General features: G+C 41.4%; 3 protein-coding genes across 4 annotated transcripts in view; 1 reads left to right on the top strand and 2 right to left on the bottom strand.

The window, feature by feature from the left end:
• Positions 1–2038: 2038 nt before the first annotated feature.
• Positions 2039–4363, bottom strand: osgin2 (oxidative stress induced growth inhibitor family member 2). Its single transcript, XM_040118487.1, has 6 exons — positions 4330–4363; positions 4084–4176; positions 3806–3942; positions 3529–3720; positions 3319–3410; positions 2039–3221 (listed from the first exon to the last, which is right to left on the bottom strand). Exons 2-6 carry the CDS (start codon positions 4148–4150, stop codon positions 2039–2041), a joined length of 1671 nt encoding a protein of 556 aa, XP_039974421.1. The 5' UTR covers positions 4151–4176; positions 4330–4363.
• A 5589-nt stretch (positions 4364–9952) lies between these two features.
• gtpbp10 (GTP-binding protein 10 (putative)) lies at positions 9953–14794 on the top strand. Of its 2 annotated transcripts, none has more exons than XM_040117317.1 (10): positions 9953–10143; positions 11431–11624; positions 11807–11898; positions 12159–12303; positions 12415–12488; positions 12568–12620; positions 12727–12834; positions 12967–13044; positions 13182–13305; positions 13689–14794. In XM_040117317.1, the coding sequence occupies exons 1-10, from the start codon at positions 10099–10101 to the stop codon at positions 13901–13903; spliced, it is 1128 nt and encodes a 375-aa protein (XP_039973251.1). In that variant the 5' UTR covers positions 9953–10098; the 3' UTR covers positions 13904–14794. The 2 variants fall into 2 exon arrangements, with proteins under 2 accessions (XP_039973251.1, XP_039973252.1); XM_040117318.1 differs by lacking the exon at positions 9953–10143 and adding an exon at positions 10151–10279.
• A 123-nt stretch (positions 14795–14917) lies between these two features.
• adam22 (ADAM metallopeptidase domain 22) overlaps positions 14918–21420 on the bottom strand; it is a 63762-nt gene continuing 57259 nt past the window's right edge. Inside the window, exons 30-31 of the mRNA XM_040117393.1 lie at positions 18203–18326; positions 14918–17707 (exon numbers count right to left, since the gene is read on the bottom strand). Of these exons, the coding sequence (XP_039973327.1) occupies positions 17687–17707; positions 18203–18326 (145 nt within the window). The 3' untranslated portion in view covers positions 14918–17686. The remainder of the gene's footprint in view (positions 17708–18202; positions 18327–21420) is intronic.

Below are 21420 nucleotides of genomic sequence, written 5' to 3'. Positions count from 1 at the left end.
CCGTGAAGCTGTATTTTAAAAATGATAGAGAAACACATACAGAGTTGGGCAATATGAAAAAAACAACTCTACAAGTCAGCATGAATTGGGAAATTACCTGTGAACTTGCCTTGTTGGTGTAACTCAGAAATAGTTGTGGAAGAAATCTGATTTGGTAATTGCTGTGTAGTGTAATGTAAACAAAGTTGCGTATCATGTTTCACAGTATTACGAAAAACCAATGATATGACTACAATGACAGATGATCAGCAGTAAATACTGATATATTAATCCAGTCTTGCACACAGGCCATATGAATAGTTTCAAGATGGAGTTAAGGTGTTAGTCTTTTCAGGGATAGCCAAAAGATGTTAAAAAAAAAAAATTGCATAATGTAATTACAAAAATACAATGTGGATGCTAAAATTTGGTTTTCCAAAAATATAAAAATAAACTATGTGGATGGTATGATTGGAAAAAATGGCTATCCTGCGAGTGCGCTTTTCCTGTTCTGCATTGTTTTAAAGCCCCTTTTCTCCATGTGTATCTATGGCTTCTATTAGATACAGATGAGCTGGCACTGACTCTATCCAAGGTGACAAGAAAATTTGCAATAAGTGTTGTAATTGTGGCATCAAGGTAAATGAATTGTGACGGCTGTTTTACTTTTTCACTATATTCTAGTCCTAATGTAATTGGCATTATCTTCAAAGGCTAAGGTTTAAGGACCATACTGGTGTTTCTTGTTTTATCATATTTTCTACAAATTACATTATACCGCTCTCAGTAAACACAATGTCCATCTTTAGTTTAAAGTTTAAAGCATGGGTTAATTTGGTGAGAAGTTTCCATGTATCAGAATTGACAGTTTGCTGCCAAATGGTAGAAACATTCAGTTTTTCTGAAGAAGAAAGTAAATAATATCAAACAATATTATTGGGAAAAAGATAATATGCATTTAGTATTCTCTTGTGCTATGAAGTTGCCTGTACTTCCGCCTGCAAATCTAAACAAATATAAAAACTGCCAAGATTTTCACTATTCAGTGAAGTGGAATGGGGAAATTTTCATAATGTATGGAGGTAAATAAAAAAGAAGAGAAATGTAAAACACCAGAATGATCCTTTAATGACCATGAGTTTTGCCAGGATACTTGAATCCTAACTTGCTGCCCATAGTAAAATTAGCAATGGTGCCAAGGAATACATTCAGATCTGCAAGTGAAATTATTTGCATAGAAAGCCTTTCAGTAGCAGGATAACCAAAGCCACAGGTCGGATTTATTTCACTTTCTAAACTTTTTTTTGGTATATGGCTCCAACTACCTACAATTGCAGATGAAAGAATCTCTGAAGTCAAGAAAAAAAAGGTAGGCTCAGAATAATCAGGAACATTAAGTCTGCGTAGCCATGAACCGTTTGCACGTTCTGGGATAAACCTGGCACACCCGCTGGTGTGCATCTCTAATTGCAAACAGTCACCACTAGTGGTTATGTTGCATAGAGTTCAGATCATCCTATGTTTGTAAGCGGGACCACAGATTGCTCTGTGAGTGCACATGACTGACACAACTAAAGCTATATGTTGCATGAAGAATTATGGTAGTCGCCTCTACTTTTTAGTATTCAGTCTCCTAAAGTTTAGAAAAACAAGACTTAAGTTGTGACGTGACAGAAAGTAAAGTTAGTTACTAAATGGACTGAAAGATACATGTTGAACGAATAAATTACCCTGATGAAAATAAGGTCCCATTTAGTTGTGAGGTTACAGATTGACTAGAAAACACTGGCACAAGGTAGCTTGGACTTCTGGGGACTTCTTATGAAGTCAGACAAGACTTTTGAAAGTTGTCTTTTGTTTCTTTAGAAACTAATTAGTGTACATCCACTGTCTTTTTGGTCTCAGAAAGTTGTAAAAATGCCTAAGCTTTGATGAGAAATCACTGCATTAATGATTAAAACATATTAAAACTCCCCCACACCTTTTCCATCAGTTGCTAAAAGCACTAAAAATCTGTGCCCTACAACCAACGTGTACTGCTCTTCTTTCCATCATGATTTTAAATGAAGTTATTCCCTCCATTGCTGATGAGCTTCCCTTTTTTCTTGAGTCTCTTCAGCAGACAGGAGGCGATGCCTAAAGCGCCACCTTTCAAAAAGCGCACAAAGTTGTCTCCCACCAGTGGGCCCATGGCAAACAGACCTGGCTCCTTGGTACACTCAAAAGTGTAGGGGTCGATGTCAATGGGGTTCTGCTTGCAGGAGATGGGTTTTGTTGGATCCTGACAGAGGTACTGGCCCTGTCCCTTCAAGAAAAATAAGTTTGGGTTGGTCCCGATCAGCACCAGAACCATGGAGATCTTGAATGCCTTGAGGGAGTTTTTCCCCTGCAGCAAACACTTCATGTCAGACTGGAAGGACACCACGCAGTGTTCAGGGAAACTGGTGTAGTCAGGAAACAGGCTGACACTGGCATTACCAGACATGTTAGCTCCGGTAAGTTGCGGCTTCGGGCACATCTTGGCACATACCGAAGAGGCAATACTAACAGCCTGGGGTCTGTTTGGAGAAGAGGAGGGAGCCACATTTGTGTAGGTCTGAGAGCACATCATGTTGTAAACTTTGTGGTACTCTGGGTACAGGGTCTTGGGGAGCTGTTTGAAGATGAGATCTGGGTTGTCTACACTCTTACGAAAGACATGCAGCACTCTGATGTTGCTGTTGCAAGCGCACAGAACTGCATCTGCAGCACATAAACCGGCACCTACAATTAAAACCGGATCAGAGTTTATATCCAGCTTTCTCCGGCTTACAGCCAGACCCAGGTCTGAGATACTGTGGAATACAAATGGCAGGTCCTCCCCTTCTACACCTAATCGAATCGGTGAATCGGATGCACCAGTGGCCAGAACTACGTTCTCAGCAAACAGGGAGAAGGGGACGTGAGTGTCGTTCTGCACCTGCTGGTATCCCCTTACTTCCCAAAGGGCCCCCCCTCCTCCGCTGTTTACACAATCAACTCCATTTCCCTCAAGGCCCTCATTCCCGCCATCTCCCATCCCCACATCTCCTTGATCATTGTGCCCATTTTCCAGACCTTCCCCCTCGTGCCCCCGGCAGAGTTTCTGGACGGAGGTCACGTAGGTGTTGTCAACAAAATTCTTTTGGAGGCCCTTTAACTTCACATAGTTACGGTAATAGGATGAGATTTCCTCTGGGGTGGCTCTGTCACTGGTTACATCCCTAGAGAGAGGAGAGAGACGATGAGGAACAAAGTAGCATGGAATTAAACTGAGGCTTGAGCCATGTCTTTGCTGTCAACCTTGTCCCCTGTCTTTACCTGCGTTTCCCTTTGGTCAAGTCTCTGTAATTGACACCAGGAAGCTCCATCCAGGCGCCAAGACTAATAGTCAGCATGGAGCCTTCCATTGCCTGAGGAGGGAGTAGAGGGTTAGAAGAAAATGGAATGTCAAGAAAGGACAAAAACAAAAGGACTGACATAAAATATGCATTGTTAAAAGAGTGTGAAAGACTAAACCTTGTAGCTTACATGCCAAGCACCTCCTGGCGTTGCCCTCCCCAGCACCAGATGTGGGATTTGTTGCTGCTTGTCAGTCCTCCACTGAAGGACAGGAGGGAACTCGTAGCCAAAGTCAGCATTGGGATGGAGCAGTGTGTCAAAAAGCACAGCAACTGGATTCCTTGACCTCCCCTCAAGACCTTCACTCAAATATTCCAGATCCTGTAGGAAAACGTCCCTATTATGACATACCTGAGTGACTGTGTGTTCATGTGTACACATGCAAGGAATCTGTAGGTGTTTTTACCTGTTCAGTGATGGGTAGGTGCTTGGTCTCCTGCAGCTTCCTGTATAGTATTGGGTTTGGGTGAACAGTTGCTGTGTCTAGGTAGGGCTTGTATCCACTCAGCAGGTAGGATAGACAAATACCTGATGGCCCGTTTCCTGAAAACAGACCCAGGTTTTATGGTAGATTGGCATCAAAACAAGGCACATGGCATTATGTGACACATGATACATTGAGAAAGATTTTAAAATGTGGACCAAGTGCCAAGTCATGGGTCAAGTCATGAGCAAAAAGTTTACCTATGATGACCACAGGGACAGTAGGTGGGTGCTCTTGTGGCAGAGTGGTCTCCTCCAGAAGAGGCATTGCTGAAGCCTGGGCCAGAGCAGGCACTGAGGAGGAACAAAACGACAGAAATATGGAGAAGGTTCCAGATGTTTCTGTAGGTGTCCATTTGATATTCAGCTAAAAGCAGAACCCCATTTGTGCTTTGTCTCAACACTGCTTACATATTTCTGAAGCAGATTATTTGAACAGGTTCAAACCAGCTTGCTGTCTTTGTGTCTGCCAGTGTTGTTGTTGTCTCGTGTTAACTGAGATCCAGTCTCCATCCACCATCATCAGCTGACTCAGAAACACAGGCATTGGGGGGGGGGGAAACCTTTATTCATCCTGTTATTGTGCTTCCACACACAGCCATGACCCTCCCTGTCTGTCTGGGGTTTCACATACGTGGAAACACCCCACCACAACACAACGTGCCCCCAGCTTTTCTCTTTGCCATGCCGCCAACGTCCACACACCCCCTGTCCTATCAAACATGGCCCGCGGCGAGACTAGCCTCTGTTAACCCTGGTACCGCTTTCCAAACAAAAGGGAGTTCTAATCAGATTTATGTGGGCTTGGGTCTGTTGTGAAACATTGCCGGTGAGCATGTGTAGTGTGTGTTTGTGTGTTACGTGACAGTGCCATTGTGTGCCCGCCGGGCAGCAAATCCCCCCTGATCATTCCTCCGAGTGGGCCCTAATCCCACTGGGCCTGTTTATGTCTTTACCGCCCCTTTCAACGCCAGCAGGATGAGAATGTGGTCCTGGCATGCTGACAGACCAAACCATCAGAGCTCCTCCTCTCCTCATACCCATCACCAACACCACCACCAACACATACACACTCACACAAACTCCCGCCAAAACATAACCCACCGTCCATGGCAAGCAGTGCCCACTTGCCCCAGTTTCACACTAACCAAACACTGCCCGTACCGCTTTTGTCTTATACCCCAAAACTCTATAATCCCTTAAAACTCCCATGTCTCCCTGCTGCCAATACAATTCGCTTCATTTCACATGCACCCCTATTTCCCTCCCTTTCCCTGTCTGACCCGTGTCTGTAAGCTAACCAGTTTTCTTTAGTAATCGACTTGTTTATTCTTTTCAGTGAAAGCAATAGGATTCGACACATTGCCTGCCCTGTTTGGAGAATGTCGTGCCCCCAGTTGGCAGGTTGATACTGGTATTTCCATGCCACTGCTCAATTTGACAAACCCCACAGTGTTTACAGTTGACTTTGCTAGAACATTTAGACCAAAATGAGTCTCTTACTACAGCAGGATTTCAGGGGATCCCATCTTATTCACAAAAAATTATTCTAATTTAAGATTATATACTTTTTTCAACTTTTTTTCACTAATAAAATAAAGAACAGTTCAAAATAACAGTCTCCCCATATGGTTGAAAAAACAATAGAATGTTGATCATTAAGGAAGTTTATTCTTGACTTTAGAAAAAGTATGTATGACGAAACAATCTCAACCATGGAGCTTTCAACTACATCTCAGGTTGACAAGATTATTTATGCACACAGCAAATGTTTGTTTGGGATGGTTAGGTTATTATTCAGTCCCCTGAACATGCAGACTTAGTCCTCCAGCTCTTGTCAATCAGCCTGAGTGGAATTATTATAGAGCACATCATTTACTGTTATTGCCACATGTGGCATTTACACCTGTTTAACAATACAGTTTTATATTTTTGAGATGATAGTGGCAAATGCAATAAAATAAAAAAGAAAATTGAAAAAAATAATTAATTTACAAAAAATAATTAATTTTAAATAATTTGGATAAATTTGTGTGCTATATAATGTATCTTTGAGATTTGATCGTTAATATATATATATATATATATATATAAATACCACAGTAAAAACAGTTCTACTGCAGATGATCCAAACTGCTTTACCCGCAAGGAAAAGCCTGAATATATTTAAAACATTGAGAGCAAAACACAAAACATCCACAGCCAAAATGTGAGAATAATAGAAATGCCCAAACCCAGGATGATAGTTGACTTCATTTTTGGTTCTTTGTAGCTACTGTCCTTCTGCCCTCTCATGCGCCAACGTGTGCGCTTTTTGCAGCATGAGAGGATGGACAATACTTTTCTAGAACATGGTGTACTGAGTATGGTGGGCTACATATGAAAAAGAAATTAAACTTTAAGCTTTTTATGTCCATTGTGTTCAATACAATAACATAATGTACATTTTGAATCCACCAGCCTTTGTGTAATTCATTTGGAAACAATGCCTGAAAAAATAAAAGCTCTGTTTCCTCTTTTTTTTTTCTGACTTAGTCTCTGTTTGAAAGGTGCGTTTGGTTTTCACAAGCCTACAACAACAGTCTCGTCTTTGCAACTTGTGCAGCCTGCAGGTCAGTTACAAAATTAGGTTAACTTCGAACCGGCTCTAGGTCGGTTATGCATCTCTATGTGGATGCTGCTGCAGCACAGGCAACACTGGAGGCGCTGAACGATGTAGCAGCGTGTCACTCCATCACACACATCATCCTCATGGACCCACGCAGCCTCAAACCTCACACCGCACTCCCGATTTCGAGCAGCGGTCCTTGCAGCCAGCATCCAATAAGGCACAAGGAGCACATGCAACAGCGGCTATGTCACCAATGTTGCATAATTGAGGTCAAACACACACACACACACACACACACACACGGGCATCCGGTCTCTTACCGCGCTATGATTTATTTCTCTATCTCCCAGTCGCGTCCTGTTATCACGACCCACGGTTACATCTCTGACCCGTATATAAATAGGCATACACCGGTGGGAGGACCTAACCAACTGTCTTCTTGCATGTCGCATGAGATAATAAGCCAACCCCTTTCTCGTCATCTCACACACACACACACACACACACACACACACACACACTTACCTCAGTGCAGTTAAATCCGAGGAGACCTGGTATATTCAGGTCTGATCAGCGTGTCTTCTCTGTGTCTTGATGGCAGTCTGTGTGTTTGTGTGTGTGTGTGTGTGTGTGAGAGAGAGAGAGAGAGAGAGAGAGAGAGACACCGGGTCCTGCGTTTGCGTTTGTCGTCATATGCGCATCTCACTCTGCTCCGGCAGGCGTGAGCGCGTTCACGGAGTGAGGAGAGAGCCGGAAGAGCAGAGCATCTCTCAGCATCCTCACAGCGCCGCCGGCCCTCTGCTGTTCACTGACCGACCTCTGTCTCTAAGAAAATGCGTTGGCCAAATGTTGGGTACGCTTAGGACATCACAGTGTTGTCCATTATTGTCTCTGCCCTTATTCAATCTGTGCGCCCACAGTATAAAAGTGTTGGAGCCAGACCACCACTGGTTTACTGAGGCCAATATGATATTGATATTTGAGAGTTGTACCTTTTAAAATGTCTATTCTATCCCATTAGGGTAACACTTTACTTTAAGTCCCTCGATTTAGCATTTATAAGCATCACACAAACCTTTAATATATGGTTTTTAACACACTATAGTGTGGTTATAAGTGTTTATTAATGTATTTGTTCCAACTAACTGGAGGCTGGTGTATAACTAGAATACGAATGAGAATATAGTAAAACACAGCTGTAATACTATACATTATGTCCTCAAGAAAAGTTATAACTGTTGACAAATACATTCCATCAGTAAACACTTAAAAATGTCCTTATAGCTACATACACTTACATTATAGTTGCTTATAAACCATTTACTAAATGTTCATGTACTGATTATAAAAGTTAAATAGGGGGAATTAAATTTAATTTTTACCTGTGGAAAAAGAACAGTGTTTTGTTAGATACCTCTGTACTGACAAAGAGCCAGTATGGCCTCAAAATTTCACTTTTTCTAGTGTAATTTTATTTAAAAATTAAAGTTTTAAAGGGAGCAATCAACAGTGTTGTGGGTCGTTTGTAGTCAGAAATCACAGTTCTTTGGACTCAGTACCTGGACAATAAAAGATGTGTGTGTTTTGCAATTGATTATTACAGATTGTGACCAAGATATGTTTGGAAAAAGTTATTATTAATAATTAAAGATGAAACCTTTCAGTGCTTTGTTGTTGACAAACTACAGTTTCCAAATTCGGTTCATCCTCCGTGGAGCATAAACTTATCTGCCCCTTTACATTTTGATATTTCCTGTGTACAAGAAGAAACCTGAATATCCACAGTATATTTTGTCCGAATCAGGCCATCATATTCTCGAGAAGCATCACCATCACCAGTGCTTTATTATAGCACTGGCAAAGAATGTTTGACCATAAGGTGATGCTGGATGACGGGTGAGGGGGGTCACCTGCATCAGTTTGAATTATCCTCTGAGGACTTTGAACAACCATACCAAATTTTGTGGCTATCTTGTTGACCCAGCTGAGTCTGGACCAGTGTGTTGGAACGACACTAGCCAGCGGATACATGTTGCCATCCTTAAACTCCGCTGTTTGGGGACAAAAACTGTGAGACTCATACTATATGTTGAAAAATGTTCTTTTTTTTATGCTTTGCAAATGAACGTAAACTTTATAAACTTAAAACAATTATCATACAGTGCATTTGTAGATAACTGCTACCTCATCATTCCCATAATATGGGTCTGCCAATATAATCACAGGACTTTTTTCAGAGTGTTGTGTCCCACACAGAGCTGCTGCAACGTCCAGGTATCAATGAGGTAAAAGACTGACTGAAGTGAAAATGTTATCTACCAGTGCTCAGATTCAGAGGTGAGAAGTGTCTGTTACAAGAAATACTGCGTTCCTCAGCCTAACATAGAGTTGCTGGTCTCCTAGAAATGCAGTTGACAGCTTGTCTAACTTGAACTGAATGACCTATTTCAAAAGTTGTATTTATGCCAAAGAGCTATAAGTGTTTCCAGCATGTGTAGCGCAGGTGGTTTAATTAACATATCGTACTTACATCTAACCTCTCTGAAATTTTACTTAACTGTATTTATGTCTTATAAAAGCTACATTGTTTGTTGATGCTGCATCTGAATCATCGCTTCACGTTAACTGCCTGGTGTTGTTTTTAATACAGTATGGTGAAGTCAGAGACATTTTCCCACATTGTGGACATAAAAAAATCACTTTTATTTGGGACATAGCTCGTCCTAATAGAGCAGCTCATGTGCACAACTAACCTTTAGCATCAATCAATCTGTTATAAAGTCATATATGTCCACTTACAAGTTTACTTACGGATTCAACATCATCAGTTATGGAAGTAGTACCCAGATCTTTTACTTAAGTAAAAGTTGAAATACCGCAGTGTAGAAATACTCAGCTACAAATGAAATTTCAGCATTCAAAAATTGACTTGATTAAAAGTGCTAGAGTATTAGCATTGAAATATATTTTAAGTACCAAAAGTAAAAGTACTCATTATGCAGAATGGCCCATTCCATAATGATATATATAAAATATATATTTATGATTATTAATGCATTAATGTGCATATCACTTTAATGTCGCAGCTGGCAAAGATGGGGCTAATTTTAAATAGTTTATATACTGGTGGGTAGTTAAATCTATAATAATAAATCATAATTTATTTGTTGATTACATTTTGTATTAATAATTTGATTCTGCAAAGTAACTAGTGACTCAAGCTGCCAATTTAATGTAGGAGAGCAGAAGTATAAAGTAGCATAAAATGGAAATAATAAAGTAAAGTACAAGCACTGAAAACTCTACTTAAGTGCAGCACTTAGCTGGAGTAAATGTACTCTACAATCTCTTCTGTCGGTGTTATTCTTTGTTTAAAAGGAGGGGGTGGGGGTGAGTTTATCCGCACCAGCATATATGAATTCATGTTTTGTCCCGGACTGGAGCACCAGGTCTAAGCAGCAGTTCAGTCCCGCTGAGTCCTGCGGAGTCCCGCCTCTCTGTGTCACCATCCAATGAGCTGAGAGAAACTACTGTTTCTCTTCCTGCCCTCGAACACATGTCTGCTAGCCGCTAGCTGAGTCAACAACGCGAAAAAGTGGCAATAAATGCCACTGAACATGGTCCAGTCCAGTAGAATCTGCTTCCGGAAGGTAAATACTGAAGCGGACCAGATTATAGTCTCATGGAAACAATTTAATCGGCAGTAATTGTTTACCAACATCTGGTGACATTGGCTGGGGAGCTAACTGGCTAACTACCTGCAAAACATCAACATGGACTAACTCGGTCTGTCTGCCTTTTATCAACATTTAATCTTATTAGGACGCTAGTCATCTGTGACTGAACAGTATAAGAGTTGACTAGTTGACGATAATGCGTGTTATCTGCACGTTAACTTAGTTTAACTAAGAATTGCTCACAGTTTTATTGTAATATTACATGCTTAATTTTTACTCTGACGCTTTCAGCTTCATGACACGATGTTCATCAACAGACGGTTGCTCGGTTGTCATGGAGACGGGTCCGTTAACGTTCGAGCTCCGGGGCTGGACTTTCACTAGCAGCTCTTTCAGGACGCATGGTCCACGTTGGCTTACTAAGCACGACAGTTCATTGTCCCGTGAACTTTGGAAATAGACAAAAGATTCCCATGATGCGGTTGAAAGCTCAGGAAACAGCTAAACAGTGGACCTTGAGTCGGGATTGTTCCGTCAAAAAACAAATGGATGCCGACGATAAAGTTCAAGACTTATTTCCTTTGTAGTCTCGGCGTAAAACGATACGAGAAATACCTGAGTTATTATTAAAAAAAAACAAAAACACACAATCAAAGTGAAACAGCAAAAACTAAATTATATATAAAAAACGTAGAAAATGATGACTAGTATGATAAGCTCACAGTTTTCGGTAACCATAATTTAAAAATTGTAGCAGTCACCTATTGTTTTACTGTGCCCTGTCTGTAATAAATGCCATGTTGGTATTAAGCCTAGGCGAGCAACACTAGCCCAATTGTGGTGTGCATGAGTTCCCTCCAAAAGAGCACTTTGACAGGCACTCTTGTTAAAAATAACATGTACTCCACTGATTTGTAGTTGTATGGCTTTAGCTTTCAAAGATAACCAGCCCCTCAGTTCAAACCTAACACAACTCTGGCTAACTTGATCTGGGAGATCTGTTATTCAGAATACAAACAACCAATCTAGCTTTCTTTATGGGTGGATGGAGGCAGGGATAGAAAAAAACATTGTCCCTTTCTCACATCACCGTCAAATGTCAATAATTGTTGTTTGTAAAAATGAAAACATTTTATTCGTTTAGGTTACTAAGCTCCAGACTGAAATCATCTGTTTATTGTAAGTGGTGTTGCCCCTAAAGGTACTCGGATACATTTGTGAATCTTGTCAGTCTAATGTCTATTTTCTGCCTCTTTGCAGTTTGGAAACTTTGTGGACAACCTCCGTCTGTATGTCCGTGGAGGTGGTGGCGGCATGGGTTTACCCCGTCTTGGGGGACAGGGAGGGAGCGGAGGGGACGTATGGGTGGTGGCGACAAAGAACATGACCTTGAAGAGGATCAAGGACAAATACCCTCAGAAACGTTTTGTAGGTGGAGCAGGAGGCAACAGCAGGTTGGTTTCTCTAAATCGAACCTTTCAGTTTTCTTTCAAGTGCAAAGTCAGAAGTTAAGTTGACATCAGTTGATGATGAATTTTCTGAGATCCTCAGACATGTTGTATAATAGATGCTAAGACCTGTCAGTCAGAGCTGTTTTGTGTTTTCATTGTGTATGTGAATTTTATTTTATCGACAGTGTCCGAGCACTGAAAGGAGAGAGAGGGACGGACAAGGAGATCTTTGCTCCTGTTGGTATCACAGTCACCACTGATGATGGCAGAACACTTGGTAACATGTGATATGACACACCACATACTATTGGTCGAACATTTGTAAAATCCTTTGAAAGAGAGATGTTCGATTTGACATAAAAACTAATAATGCACATGAAAATTTTTTGGTTAGAAGGTGAAGAACAGCATTTGTGTCAGAAAACACGAAGAGGCAATGATCAGGGAATGGGAAAGCCAAATGTACAGTAAAAATTCTACCTCATTAATGTATGTGTTGTGTGTTTTGTTTTTTTTTGTCCCCATTCTCCCTCCAAGGGGACCTGAATGCTGAAGGTGATCGTGTGATGGTGGTGAAAGGAGGACGTGGAGGCGCCTTCTACTCTGCGTTTGAGCCCAGTAAAGGCCAGGCCAGACACATCCGACTGGACCTCAAACTTATCGCTGACCTGGGCCTTGTTGGGTGAGAGCAGAAACACACATAGACATATCGGTTCATTTCAGCTGAGGCTCACATTGACACAGACACCCTTTAAGTTTCTTTGAATGTCTGATTTATCTTGTGTTGAATCAGGTTCCCAAATGCAGGAAAGTCCTCTCTCCTGACAGCCATGTCTAACGCCACACCTCAGATCGCCAGCTACGCTTGTATGTACATAATGCTACACACGTCTGGTTACCGTGTTACTGGTTCGGTGCTCTTTCTAAAATCTTTGTTATTTCACAGTCACAACTTTGAAGCCGGAGATTGGCAAACTGATGTATAACGATTACAAACAGGTATGGGAATGCTTGATAATGCTTGGTGTATTGCAGCTTACCTTTCCATTAAATTGATTTCTCTCCTCTTTGAGCGGTGTTCTTACCATTTGTTTGCACTCGGTAGATCTCTGTCGCCGACCTCCCAGGCCTGATTGAGGGAGCTCACGTAAACAAAGGCATGGGCCACAAGTTCCTAAAACACGTGGAGAGGACCAAGCAGCTGCTGTTTGTGGTGAGCAGAGACAAAAAGCACATAAGCTGACACCCAGATATAATACATTTAAATGTGGTGATTCTAGCTAAATATTGCAGGCTGTGAGGATGAAGATGGATTCCTGTTGGATTGGTTTTTGTCTGGCTGCAGGTAGATGTTTGCGGTTTCCAGCTGGCTAGTAAAACGCCATTTAGGTCGGCCTTTGAGGCTGTGCAGCTTCTAACCAAGGTGAGATTAATACTATAAATAAACTAGTCTGAAGAGTCAGACAATGATTCCTCGCCCATTTGCCTTGTGTGTTCCATTTATTTACCTCCTCCATCTTTCTCTTCATCCTCCTCCTCCTCTCTCCCCACTGCCTCAAGGAGCTGGAGTTGTACAAAGAGGAGCTTGTGTCGAAGCCTGCTCTGCTGGTGGTGAATAAGATGGACTTGCCTGACGCTGAGGACAAACTACAAGAGCTGAAAGAGCATCTACAAAACCCAGATGGTAAATATGATAGATTTTTTAAAAGTTTTATTCCTTAGCTTTATAATTTACAAATTCAGTTAAATCTGTGATGCAAATTAAATTATAATATAATAATATAATTACATAAATTATACATTTAAAGATGGACTTGCAATACATCTCTAAATCCCATGAATCCACCTCGGCACACTGTCTACAGCTTTCTGAAGTTAAGTAGAAAAGAGTTTACAGACAAAGGTCAATAAGTCAGAAAGGTGCAGCATTAAACATACGTTTTGACTGATGACAACCAACCAAAAACAAAGAATCACGACCATTTGTTTTGGCTGTAACATGTTAACAGGACAATAATAGATACTGGGTTCGATTTTCAGCATTCACCAAGTTATCCCCTCCTGCAGAGTTCTCCGATCTGTTGCCTGACAACATGATACCGAAGAAGTACATGACCTTCAGACACCTGGTTCCTGTCTCTGCCGCCACTGGGTTTGGTATCGACCATTTGAAAAGCTGCATCCGAGAGTCGCTTGATGAAGACGCAGCCATGGCAACTAAAGCCGTCCATCGAGAAAAACTGCAGGCGCTGAGGTACCCCTCACATGAGCATTTGTGCTAAACATGGTCAACATCTCACAGATTTCAGTTGGACCTGCAGTGCACGATGACAGATGAGTGTTCTGTCTGCCAAAAACAATTCACACTGGTGAACATCATCCACCTGTGACGACAGAAACCATGCAGTTTCAGTGCACTCCCGGATGATTGACTTTCTTATTGACCGCCAAAATATCAAGTGTTACAAGGCTGCACAGGTTGAGTTGCTCGTTTGGTCGCCGTTTGTTGTCAAAATGTCAGTCACTTTTGACAAGGTCCTTCTTTATTCAGAAATATTGTAAAAAGACTGATGTAAACTATTTGAACAAACAGAATTGTATGCCTGTTCATAAAAGGATGTTGGTCAAGCAAATGTGAATCCAGCATCAGCTTTAGCGGCAGATACATTAAATGATACAAAATGTAGCCAGCAATCTTGAAAGAGAGGAGAGGTGCATTTGAACCAACCACTTCTTTTCTGTTTAATCTGATTGCTAACAAAGATTAAGATAGTATTTCTTTTTATGGTGTGTGTTGTAGGATGCACTGATCCTACTTTTTCTCCGATACAGATTCTGATACCTCAACGCAGGGAATTCGATCAAATACCAGTGCTCCCTTTTTTTGCAAATCTGTACATCTGACTGTGTAGAACTCACTGAGATAATTTTTATGCAATGTCACATGAGGCCAGTGATGTGGCACTAAAAACAGAGTCTGCAGCCTCTCCGTGGCTGAATGACTCATGGCAGAAACACTGAATTTTATAATGACGTGGACAAAGAAACTGTATTTAATGTGGATCAGTCATGTCTGGCTGATTCTAGATCCAAATAAGTTTAGTACTGGATCAGTGCATCCTAGGAGTGTTGTAATATATAACAATTAATAAATGGAGTCCGTTTCCCAAGTCTACATGTAGTCTTTCTTTTCCTCTACAAGTCCTGAAGCTATTAGAAATGGCATCTTAGACAGTTGTGTTGATGAAAGTTTTATTTTATATTAAATATATTACAATACTGAATGATTAAGAGGAGAAAAAATATCGGGGTTGATTTTTGCATCCTCAGTCTGTACAGCAAACAGGCAAAAATGAAAAAATAAACATTAAAAAAAGACAGCAACTGCAGTATTTAGATTTGAACTAGCACATGTACATGTGGGGTTTTTAAGGTTCCTGGAGCAGAGTGCCGATGTGTCTGGCAGGATGGGACCACATGGTCGCGACTGGGTGATTGGTGTGTTCCAGTACACGAATACATTCAAGTCTCTGGCCAGACTGAGACAGACAGCACATCTGTGGGGACGTAGATACAGCAGATATTTTTACAGGAAGATTGACGGCTATATAGTCACAGAAATCCCTGCAGGCTGCAGAGTCCCATCATTAAGTGTGTCACAGTGCAATGTCCATGACACCAGGACAAATGTCTCCCTGTAGCACAGTATTACGATGTTAAAAATATTACTCAAGAGCTCTGAGATACTGCGCTCACAACCTGGGCCACTGGACACTAACCATTACCTTAAGCAGACCAGAGCACAGAAGAAAGCTCTGGATGAAGGCAAATCACGAGCCTGTTCAGATCTCACTTACAACGTCTGCTTCCAAAAACGTATATGTCACAGATCAGCACATGCCAGAGGAACAAATGTAATCAAAACAAGAAGAAAAAACTCATGTCTCCATTCAAACTCCTCAACACACATAAATACAATAATGCACTTAATTATCGTTTGAATAGTTGCTGTACATAATGCTGAGAAAAAAGTGAACATTACAAAGGTACTTAATAAAAAAGATACTAGTAGCAATATTAGTCCAATATTGTGATGATCATATTACCTATACAGTCCTAATGCATACATGAATTACAAATGAACAAGTGCCCACACCGGAACAAAAACTAAACAACAGTAAAATGACAAACAAGAGGCCTTAAGACAAATGTTCCTACACAAGGTAGAGCAATGAGTTGTAACTGTACAAAGAACTTGCTTTTGGGGAGCGATACAGGATTTGTTTCCAGAGAAATCCACCTTAAATAGCTACACTGGCATGACAAAAACTCCATTCTCAATCATTTTTAAACCCTGTGACTCCCTGCCATGAATTTTCCCGACTTTGCTATAACAGTGTAGTCTGTGGTACACAACAGCAATAGGAAATAAGGGGAACAATTCTTTCAGTGACATGCTCCCTTCCCGGTATGGTCTCACAAATAACCAGAAAAATAACTTAATTTTATATAGAACTGTCATGCTGTCGGTCTTCAAAAGCTCAAACAGCAAGCACTGTACAGCATAGTTAAACATTTACAAGGCTAAATATCTCAATCGTCACAGCTAAATCCAAAATGCACATTTCAGTCACCGTTTCGGGATTCTCGCAGAGTAAGGCTGTCAGTCACACTCACGTTATTGACTTCTTATTGACTTTATGTACTCTTATCGCCAAAATGGGAGCACATTGGTCTCAAACATCCAAATGTAGAATCGGGGAAAACTCAATACATCTTAACATTATCAATGGGGAAATTTCCAAAAACCACATGAAAGAAAAGTGGCACGTCTATAACTACACCAAACACATCTCAGTCCATTCACTTCATACAGGAATGGCACATAAAACTATTTTAATTTTGCTAAGTTAATATCATTTCAGTAATGTTCTTACTGTGCCACACTCAACATCTTTGTCAATACTTCCTCAGTCATTACTTCATGTTTCCCAGAGATGAATGAAACCAATATTAATAAAAGAAACAAAAAAAAAATTTTTTTTACATTCTGCTGTGGATGGAGAAAGCTATAGAGGTCATAGTCACAGGAAAAAAATGAGGATGAAAAGTAGAAACACAGACTGAAGAAAAAGTGAGGGGTCTCTACATTCATCTACAGAGATCCGCTTCTGTCTACAACAAAATGCGGCAGGAAGAAGATCTTTTCCTCTTTCAAAATAAAAGCAAAAACATACTCTGTGTGTATTTTACTGTACATATTTACACGCGAACAAACAAACAGAGGAGAGGAAGAGCAGGGCGGGGTCGGGTCCATGTCATGGGTTATGGGTTATAACTGGTGATACAATATGGGTTGCCTATAGTGGAGAGAAAGCATCTAAGCCTACAGAAGGTATAAAATCACTGCCCCCTCGCATGCTTTCCTTTCAGATCAGACCGCTGTTCTTCTCGTCTTTTCAGTAGGAGGAGGTTGCCAATAAACAGGGTTGTCTCATGCATACAGTGTTGGAGTTTCTACAGTGATTCACGTGCGTCAAAATGATCCGACAAATCCAGCGATGCAGTGTGATACGATGACCTGCCCTTGGCTCCGCTGCCCCTTTATGGAGATGAGCTTGAACAACTCAGGGGACAGTGGTTTTGAAGAGTATCAAGAGAGCTGAGCTAAGGAGGATGTGTCGAGGTTTCAGGTTTCAGGGACAGGTAAGGGGGCGTGGGGCGGAGTGGTGGGGTTTCAAGTCCCATAGTTGAGGCCTGAGCAGACAGGAACAGCTCAGTCTGAGCTCCAGCTGGTCTGGAGTGGATGTGGAGCTGGTTTCTCCGCCGGCACTCCGCATCGTCTTGTAGAGATCCACTGAATGTCTGGCTAGACAGCCTCGGAGATGCTTGTACACATTAACTCACACACACCTCTGCCTATTTCCACTCCAGTGGGGGCTCTCTTTCTTTCTCTTTAGTTGCTTAGAGTCAATTTTGTTTCATTTTTCTGTGTTTTTCATTCATAGAAAAGGAGAGACAACTGTGGTTCCTTTTGGTCTTTTGCAGGGTGGGTAAGACGGCTGTTATATTGAGGTCTCCCACAGCTGAAGAGACAAAAAGTGAGAGGAAAAAAAGCACAGAAAAGGGAACCTATAATTGTTTGATTATAACCCTCAGGTCAAAGGCATTATTGTAAATGAATTGCACACACCCACACATTCGTCCTGTTTCTATAGAACAGGAGAGAAAAAGACCACACCTTCACCACAAAGTTTCTTTTATGAACACATGGTTACATTTGTTGGTGATGTCAGGTGGAATGGGGAAGCTGGTCCAATGCATCTACAGATAACCTACTTTGATCACAAATATCTCTCTTTAGATTGTCGGCTCTAGCTGGGCTGTAGCTCATTCCAGACCAAAAATATTTCACTCTCATCCACTGCGTACATTAAGATACACGCCGCCCATAATGAACTGCCCTATTTTGTGTCAACCAGTAGAGAATCAGAAAATCAGACTGAAAATCAGTCATCATGACCAAATCAGTGGTTTAATGTGGTTTTAAATTATATAATGTGTTCCTGATTGATACTTGCCCTGGCGCTCTGCCTGTTGGCTTTCCTCTGGTCATCGGGGAGAGGGGGCATGGGGTATGGGTATCTCCTGCTGGATGCAATAGATCCTGTGGAGGAAGTGGGAGACTTGGCAGGGGATAGCGTCCTGAGGAAAAGAGGAAGGGAAATTATTAAAACATTGGCTCTCCTTTTCTAGTTGGTGTAGGATTAAGTTGGCCAAAGACACAGATGGATAAATGAGGTTAGACTGAGGAAGTTGAGCTAATGTTAGATCTGTGACTCTGGGCAACATCCTCCTTAAGCTGCTCTAATTATTCTGTGTTCACCTTCCTGCAGAGAGAGGTTGCTCTTAAAAGCTGTTATTGCTGCTCACCAAGAACACAGACAGACAGCTCATGTAATCTGCCAAAAAATAAGACCATAGTTCAGCTTTTAGGAGCAACCTCTGTACGCAGAATGTAACTGTTTAAACAGCAATACACAGTGCCCAGCAGCGGTGTGGCCATAGTCATAGCTTCCTGCAACTCACATGCTTCACCGTGCCGCAGCATTACTTTTTCATCAACCTGCACTGACAGACAAATGGCCAAAATTTGCAGTAATATACCTTTAGCCTCTGGAAAATAGCATGCTGCTAAAGGTAACTTCTGCTGTGAGCTGAGCGGGTGTGCAGTTTTGAAAAGCTGGATCAGTGAGTGCCTTCAAGTGAGGAATGCTGGGAGCAGTGAGTATGATGAGGTGACTGGGACGGCAGACCAGACCGGAGCTGGGTGAGAACAACAGACTGAGAAAGTCAGAGGGAGAGGACCTGTCAAGCCAAACAGACACAGAAAGTGTGCCCCATATGCAGTAGCTTGTTTACACCACTACTGTGTGGTAACAGAAATACCTGGACTGGTCCAAGTAGTGGAGAGAGTGCATAAGTATTTTGAGGGACTGGTTCCAGAAGTACTTTAAATAACACTGTTATTTGCTGTGCTGAAAGGCTCCAAACACTACAGACCCATGAGCTTCATTTGCAAGTACTATGGAGATAAACTCACCATGGCATTAAAATGTGTCATGTTGTTCCGTCAGGAACAAAACACATGGTTGCTGAACTGAATTTTTTTTGTGTTATTTTCTATGTTGTGCCTCTTTCTTCTGTTTTGCTGTTATATGTTGTAAATTAAATGCATATAAAACTATTAAATAGAAAAAAAATATCAAAATGAATCAGATTTTTTTCTAGACAGTTGTTATTTTGAAAGAATCTTACAGTCCAGTCAGTCATAACATGTTGTCGAATGGAAAAATTAGAGAGATTTTTACTTCTGGAACGCAGATAGGCCTGATATAGCCCTCCACATCTCTCCACTCTATTGGCCTTTTTCTTTCATTGAATAAATGTTACACCAGGGGGAGGGGCAGGAATGTGCTTCTGGACTCATTGAAGGTCTATAGATTACAATGCTGATTGGCTGTTTGGTGACATTTAGTTTGTCGGTGCGCTAACACAGGACCAGCGCTCTACAGACCCGATGACCCCACGTGCTTCCTCACTTGATAGGGAAACCTTGTGTTTTTGATTATCTATAGACCTTGGACACGATCAGAGAGGTGGCCTACAGTTTGTCACAGCAGCTCAGTGATGATGTCAGAGCAGCGGCCAAAATGGTCGGCTCGGCAGTGACATCACACTGATGCGAAGGCACCTGAGGCCACTGGGAGTGAGGCAGGGCGGACACACAGACACTTTCTGACACAACAACACTGAACATGCAGAGGTAACAAGAGGCTGAGTGGGAGAAGCAAAGGAGGGGCTAAGGAGAAATTAGGAATAGAATGACTGTATTATAAGTTTAACACTAGCGCAGGCAGTAAGAGCCAGTTCAGCATCAGTACAGTACAGCAGGAAATGAAAATCTGCAAAGTAAAATGCAGCTGTTTAAAAAGAAAAAAAAAAATCCTCATTGAAACTGGGCAAGAAATATGATATAAAGTAAAGCACAAAAATTTATTTTCATCATCCGTTTTTTAAATGCTCAGCAGCAACCCCTTTTAAGAACTCCAAGTCATATCATGCCAACTGTTGTAACACTTTCTCTCAGCTATTACTTTCAAACTTGCGCAGAAAAAAGGCCGGATTGGCACTAATTTTTACTTTCCTTGACCAAACCACAAATCAAACCAAAAATGAGGGGGGTTTTCAACAAGCGTGTGGGGTACAGGACATGATCTGAGGTAATACCTAAGGTAAGGTCCTCGAGTGTTTCTATTCACATCTTCTACCCATTTAGTTACATCATAAAACTCTGTTTTGAAGCGAGGGGTTAAATACCTGTGTGGGGGTTGGGGGGGGGGGGGGGGGGGTGATGGACACAACACAAGGAGGGGGAGAAGAGAGAAAAGGAAGGAAGGAAAAGAAATGAAAAAGACAGAAAATCTCCAGAAATAAGCAAGTGGGGGGAGAGAGGAAGAGGAAATATTTTAGGAAAGCAGAGCAGAGCAAAGATATCCTGAACAAACACCAAGATGCAATTGAGAAAATGGTGAGAAAGATGGCGGACAGACCTGTGTGGGGTGTCAGATGAAAACAGCACCATGATAAATCACAAACAACTTTGTCGTGTGTTACAGGCTCAGTTGCATATTGGTTACATGTCACATCATTCCAAGCCGATGGCTTCTCGCCACTCAGTCAGTCTCATGCTTGCAATGAGAACAGGTGCGCTGCAGACTACTTCATAAGCCAAGACCTTCAAACCCACAAACAAACAAACCAACACACCAGGCTGGGAGGCAGCCAATGCACACTGTTCAATGTTCATTCACGGTCAACAGGCATGTATGCAAATACTTGACTATTTGTTCACAGGTTATGACCAAAGTCTAAAAGATTTAGAAGTGCAGAGTTTAGAGTTCACGCTGCGAGAGACAATGTGATCTCACTGTCTTGGGACTTGACTAGCTTGTGAGCGTCAGTGCAACACCCTCTTTATACCTCTCTCTATCTCTGGTACAAAATTTAAGGAAAGCATTTCTTAAAGAATTGGGTTTTTTTTTTTTTTTTACAGCTACACTATGCCTTCAAAAGATAAGCACAGTAATATTATTTACTTTCTTACGATCAACAAATATAATAAAAAGACCAAAACCAACAATAAATTGATCCTACTACAACATTTGTGTAGCCAAAGCCTGATATCAGTTATTCCTCTGTGCCATGGACCTTCATTGTTTTTCAAACACTACTAAAA

Source organism: Xiphias gladius, chromosome 22 (assembly GCF_016859285.1).
Source record: "Xiphias gladius isolate SHS-SW01 ecotype Sanya breed wild chromosome 22, ASM1685928v1, whole genome shotgun sequence".
Classification (NCBI taxonomy): Eukaryota; Metazoa; Chordata; class Actinopteri; order Istiophoriformes; family Xiphiidae; genus Xiphias; species Xiphias gladius.
Note: the sequence above shows the minus strand (reverse complement) of the source record. Positions and strands in the feature narration are given on the sequence as shown.

Coding starts and splice junctions, on each gene's coding strand:
- osgin2 (XM_040118487.1), bottom strand. CDS start 4,150: ATGCCTCTTCTGGAGGAGACCACTCTGCCACAAGAGCACCCACCTACT. Junction 3,943..4,083: donor TGTCCCTGTGGTCATCATAG/GTAAACTTTTTG, acceptor GTCTGTTTTCAG/GAAACGGGCCATCAGGTATT. Junction 3,411..3,528: donor CGCCAGGAGGTGCTTGGCAT/GTAAGCTACAAG, acceptor CTCCCTCCTCAG/GCAATGGAAGGCTCCATGCT.
- gtpbp10 (XM_040117317.1), top strand. CDS start 10,099: ATGCCACTGAACATGGTCCAGTCCAGTAGAATCTGCTTCCGGAAG. Junction 11,899..12,158: donor TGATGATGGCAGAACACTTG/GTAACATGTGAT, acceptor TCTCCCTCCAAG/GGGACCTGAATGCTGAAGGT. Junction 13,045..13,181: donor CTGTGCAGCTTCTAACCAAG/GTGAGATTAATA, acceptor CACTGCCTCAAG/GAGCTGGAGTTGTACAAAGA.